General features: G+C 35.7%; 1 protein-coding gene across 1 annotated transcript; it reads left to right on the top strand.

The window, feature by feature from the left end:
- Positions 1-345: 345 nt before the first annotated feature.
- LOC133795662 (uncharacterized) lies at positions 346-3,735 on the top strand. Its single transcript, XM_062233117.1, has 6 exons — positions 346-782; positions 1,123-1,313; positions 1,428-1,879; positions 2,026-2,822; positions 2,910-3,015; positions 3,103-3,735. The coding sequence occupies exons 1-6, from the start codon at positions 346-348 to the stop codon at positions 3,733-3,735; spliced, it is 2,616 nt and encodes an 871-aa protein (XP_062089101.1).
- The last annotated feature ends 2,068 nt before the right edge of the window (positions 3,736-5,803 follow it).

Genomic DNA, 5,803 nt, shown 5'->3' with positions numbered 1-5,803 from the left:
TAGTGAAGTAGGTTCTGAGAAATTGTGTGCTGCGGTGATAACAGAAGGTTGAGAACTTGTGTGCCTTAGTGAAGTAGGTTCTGGGCTTGTTTGTCTGCTGGGAGATATAAGGAAACAAATTTATTGTTTGAATTACTTTTTATTGATGGCTTGGTCAGTATTATAGAGAAAATGTTGCCTTTTTTTTCTTTCTAATTTTGTTTTATCTTCTTACATGTGTTTGATTGATATAAATTAACAAATGGTTAGGTTAGTAATATAGGGGAAGAGCTAGCATACTTATTTATTTAATAAGCTAATATGCTTATTTATTTATCCTTTTTTAATTTGTATAGAAGAGAAGATATGGATAAAAAATGGATGTCAGCAAATAGGTTATCTGAGGAGTACAAGAACGGAGTTGATTTTTTCTTAAGGTTTTGTTTGGAGAATGGGGGAGATCCAAAGTTTACTTGTTGTCCATGTCTAAAGTGTTTTAATGTAACAAAGTTGAGTTTCAATAAGATCAAAGAACACTTATTCTTTAATGGGATTGACAGAAGTTATAAGATATGGTATAGTCATGGGGAGAAACCCCCTAATATACCAGATCCCCCTAGTAGGATTAGTAAAGTTAGGAGGAATAGAGATGAAGTGAATTGGGATTCATTGGATGAAATGATTGATGATGCACATTATGGATCAACAGTAGACCCAAACAAGTTCGAGACACTACTTAGTGACGCTGAGAAACCGATTTACCCTGATTGTAAAAGATTTACAAAGTTATCGACGCTTCTAAGGTTTTTTAATTTGAAGGCAAAAAGATGGATGGAGTGATCGAAGTTTGACAGATTTACTTAGTTTTTTGAAAGAATTGTGTCCTAAATGTAATGAGATGCCTTTGTCATTTTATGAGGCCAAAAAAACAATATGTTCATTGGGCATGGAGTATGAAAAAATCCATGCATGCCCTAATGATTGCATACTATACCGAAATAGGTTTTCTGATGCAGAATAATGCCCTACTTGTGGTGAGTCACGATGGAAAAAGAAAAGGAATGGTGAGGATGTTAAGGAAGGAATACCCGCCAAGGTTTTGTGGTATCTTCCACCTATACCCCGTTTCATTCGACTATTTAGAAATGCTGAACTTGCTAAGAGTTTGTCATGGCATGCAAATGAGAGAGTGAAGGATGGTAAATTACGACATCCAATTGATAGTATAGCTTGGAAGAGAGTTGATCTGAAGTGGCCTTCTTTTGGCGATGAATCTCAGAATCTTCGTCTAGGTCTTTCTACTGAAGGAATAAATCTGCATAATAACCTTAGTAGTAAGTACAGTTGTTGGCATGTCATGCTTGTTATATACAATCTGCCCCCATGGTTGTGTATGAAGAAGAAGTTTACCTTATTGACTTTGTTGATATTGGGACCTAAATAACCAGGGAATGACATTGACGTCTATCTAGCTCCTCTTATTGATGACTTAAAAACTTTGTGGACTGAAGGGGTTAGGGTTTACGATGCATACAAGCAAGAAGAGTTTAGCCTTAGAGCGGCATTGTTGTGGACAATCAATGACTTTCCCGCTTATGGAAATTTATCAGGTTTTAGTGTGAAAGGCTATAAAGCTTGTCCCATTTGTGAAGAAGAAACATGCTCTCAGTACTTGAAACACTCCCGTAAAGTTTGTTATATGGGACACAGGAAGTTCTTGAAGAGTAATCATATACTTCGAACTTGGAAGAAGGCATTTAATGGCGAACAAGAGTTTGGGGAGGCTCCTCGACCTTTAAGTGGAAGCCAAGTACTCGAGAAGATGTCTAAAATCATTTTCAAGATGGGGAAGTCTAAAGTAAGTATAGTTAAGAAGCGGAAGGGTCGTGGAAAGGCGAAGGTTGTGGAGGAACCAAAAAGAAGTCGATATTTTTCGAGCTTGAATATTGGGAACTTTTACTTGTGCGTCATCATTTAGATGTAATGCACATAGAGAAAAATGTATGTGATAGTTTGATTGGAACTTTGTTGAATATTCCTGGAAAGAGTGAGGATGGAATTAAGGCGAGAGAAGACTTGAATGCATTGAAAATAGGTAATGAATTAGCTCCAAAGCCAGGCAATGGTCGGACATTTTTGCCACCTGCTTGTTACACATTGACTAAAGATGAAAAAAGGGAAGTTTATGATTGTTTGTTCAATATAAAAGTCCCTGGCGGATATTGTTCAAATATAAGGTCGTTGGTAGACATGAAAACTTGTACTTTGACTGGCATGAAATCTCATGATTGTCGTATTCTAATGCAACATGTACTACCAATAGCTATTCGATCAGTTTTACCTAAAAACGTTCGAGAGATAATCACAAGGTTGTGTTTGTTTTTCAAGTCACTTTGTTCCAATGAGGTTGATGTGTATATGCTAGACAAGCTACAACATGAAATCGCTTATATTTTGTGTAAACTGGAGCAATTCTTCCCACCTGCCTTTTTTGATATAATGATTCATCTCACTGTCCACTTAGTTAGAGAGGTACAATTTTGTGGTTCAGTTTACTTCAGATGGATGTATCCATTTGAGAGATATATGAAGATTCTTAAAGGATATGTAAGGAATAGAAGTCGGCCCAAAGGGTGCATCATTGAATGTTATATTGTTGAAGAGGCAATTGAATTTTGTTCTGAATACATGTTTGGTGTACAAAGAATTAGGCTTAATGAAGTAATTAATGCTGACATTCAGAGTCGTCGAGGTAGTGTTGTATGCACAGTTACGCGAGATGAACTAAATGAAGCACATCGTCTTGTGTTACAGAATACTAATGAAATTCAACCTTACATTGAGTAAGTTTATTTTCATATAATGCATGTATTGTGTTTGTTGTAAAATATCACAATTATCTTACTAATAACACGTAAATTTTTGTTTAGACAACATTTCAACTGGATCAAGACAAAATTTCCATCTAGGTCTAAGAACAAAAAATGGTTACAAGACGAACATTATCGTACTTTTAGTAGTTGGCTAGAGCAGAAGGTATTTTGTTTTCAATATTTCTTGAGTTTAGTCTAATGTTTGTTTGTTTTGTATGTTGTTTTGATAAATGTTTTTTTTTTTCAATAGGTTGTGAATGATTTGAGAAACCCATCAAATAATGTGTCAGACATCATTAAGTGGATTTTTCGAGGTCCTTCTCTTAATGTCACTAAATTTTCATCATATATGGTGAACTGTACTAAGTTTACTACTATGGAGCGTGATAAAAATAGAAACACACAAAATAGTGGTGTAAGTCTTATTGCTACAACTTTCCAAGTATCTACATCGAAAGACCGAAATCCTATTGAATGTGATATGTCTTTTTATGGTGTAATTAAAGAAATATGGGAGTTAGACTATATCATAACTCAAGTGCCTGTTTTCTTTTGTGATTGGGTGAAGAGTGATAGTGGAGTCAAAAAAGAAGATTTAGGTTTCACATTAGTAAATCTAAATCTATTAGGGCACAAAACTAATCGATTCATAATGGCTACCCAAGCCACACAAGTATTTTATGTGGATGATCCAGCAAATAAACAGTGGTCTGTCGTGCTCACAACACAATCAAGAAATTGGAATGGTAATGACGGTGATTTGCACGATATACCTCTTGTTGGACAACATGTCACATACACTTTACCTGAAAATGATGATCAAATTGATGGTGATAGTTCTTGTTGTCGTGAAAATGGAGAAGGTTTATGGATTGATTTATAAGATTTGAGGTATGGGTTTGTTGTGGCATTTAAAAGTTGTTCTTGTTTGAAGAGAGCATTATTACTTGTTTGTTTATTAATTCATTTATTTCATTTTTTAATCACAGATGTCTTCATATGATCCTTTGGCTGATGATTCCAATGAAGAAGAAAATGAAGAGGAGGTTAGAGAAGAAGAGCATATGGAGGAGGGTGATATACCGAGTAGGGGGCCATACTTTTTGAAAAAAATTAGCAAATTGAGAAGTGAAGAATTGGGCAGCAGCACCTCAAGAAAAGAAAAGACAAATATGGGAGATAATGAAGGTACGTAAACTACTAGATTTTTTTGTTTTCAATAGTAGATAGATACTTTCAAGTGAAGAATCAACAGATACAAAGTTATACTGATTGCATATATATGTTTAATATCTTTACAATTTTTTCCCTTAATACTTTTTAGAGCATGAAAACAAGAATTAGACCATGCACATAAATTAAAATAGTTGATGAGCTTTAAAGTGACGGCTGCCAGCCAAATCAATATAAATATATATGTATATAATTATTTAACTTTATTATTCTGAGTTTGTTTGGTTATGTTTGTTTCCCACTTACAAGTCATATATTATTTTACCTTGATTCATTATTATCTTATTCAGCTTTTATTTACTTCCTAGTTTTATGTACTAATTTAACTTTTAAGCTCATAACTTTGCAAGATTGGTGTATATTATGGAAATGCAGAAGTGACAAGTAAATTTTTATAATATGTTTCACATTTTAAACTTGCAGGAAACATTTGGGTTAGACCATACACACAAAAAAGGATTGTTGTCTAAAGCAGCTAAGCGATTTAGAAGTTGGAGAACTTATCTAACCAAAAGATTCATAGTCGACCAAATGGAAAAAATTCCAAATGAGTTCCCTCCTCGAAGACCTAGAGGATATGAGTCTATTATCTCCCCAGAAGTTTGGCTTGATTTTGTTAATAAGAGATTGAGTAATGATTGGAGAATTATAAGAGAGAAGATGCAAGCTTTACGAGCAAAGAATGAATACAACCACAAACTCTCTAGAGGAGGATATCAGCATGCTCGAGAGGTTCTTGGGAACCAAGTGTTTGTATTAGATAGGGCTAATTTGTGGGCATTAGCTAGGAAGAACAAGAAAGGAGAGCTTGTTGGGGGTGCAACAGAGATACAAAAGAGAATTGTAAGTGTGTAATTATATGTTTCGTGATTGTCAATACTAATACTCATTGACAAAGGATGAATATTATTAACTAATGTATCTCATTTCACAGGATCATTACCTACAGCTCCAAACAGAAGGTAAATGGGAGCCTGACGGCCCTAATGATGTGCTGACAATGGCGTTGGGCACCCCTGAGGCCTGAGGGCGTGTTCGTGGTTTAGGTCTAGGTGTGACTCCCACACAATTCTTTGACACTCCGAGGCCAACGTCAAGGAAAACGAAAGAGAACCAAAAAGATGATTTCGAGCAACGTCTTCGCGAACAAGAAGAACGCCTTAATCGTCAACAAGAAGAAAAATATCGTGAAATGGATGAACGATATCGTAAACAAGAAGAACTTATCAACAAGTTGATTGAAGCCAACAAATCCCAGCAAAGTTGGCATGGATCTTGTTCGACTCCATCGGGAGTACCATTTGAGGGGACTTACGTACCAGACCCACCACAATCTGCTACTCACGAGGTAGCAAGAGGGGACTTTAACGTATCGAACCCACCTACACAACCTCCTATGGATGGGGTAGCAGGAGTGGACTTTTATGTACCCGACCCACCTCTACAAGAACCACCTTGCTATGAAACGCCTTCTATACTGGTAATAATTGTTTAGATAAAGAATATTGATTTTCTTACTATTACATCATCACTTATATGTATAACATGTATATTTTGTATTATAGGAACGTAAATGTCGTTTAGCTGTTGGGTCACTTGAAAATATTGTTGCCTTGGGAGTCGTTTTTGAGACTGGGGAAACTAATCTCCACTGCGTACCACTAGGAGATACAAATTATCGCGTGGTGATAAAATATTCTCTTAAGGAACCGGCTAGA

The sequence above is a fragment of the Humulus lupulus genome, chromosome 8 (genome assembly GCF_963169125.1).
Source record: "Humulus lupulus chromosome 8, drHumLupu1.1, whole genome shotgun sequence".
Classification (NCBI taxonomy): Eukaryota; Viridiplantae; Streptophyta; class Magnoliopsida; order Rosales; family Cannabaceae; genus Humulus; species Humulus lupulus.
Note: the sequence above shows the minus strand (reverse complement) of the source record. Positions and strands in the feature narration are given on the sequence as shown.

Excerpts from the sequence above, each read along its gene's own strand:
- LOC133795662 (XM_062233117.1), top strand. The coding sequence starts at position 346 with ATGGATAAAAAATGGATGTCAGCAAATAGGTTATCTGAGGAGTACAAG. Across the intron at positions 1,314-1,427 it reads TCTGCATAATAACCTTAGTA|GGAATGACATTGACGTCTAT; the intron begins GTAAGTACAGTT and ends CTAAATAACCAG. Across the intron at positions 2,823-2,909 it reads GAAATTCAACCTTACATTGA|ACAACATTTCAACTGGATCA; the intron begins GTAAGTTTATTT and ends ATTTTTGTTTAG.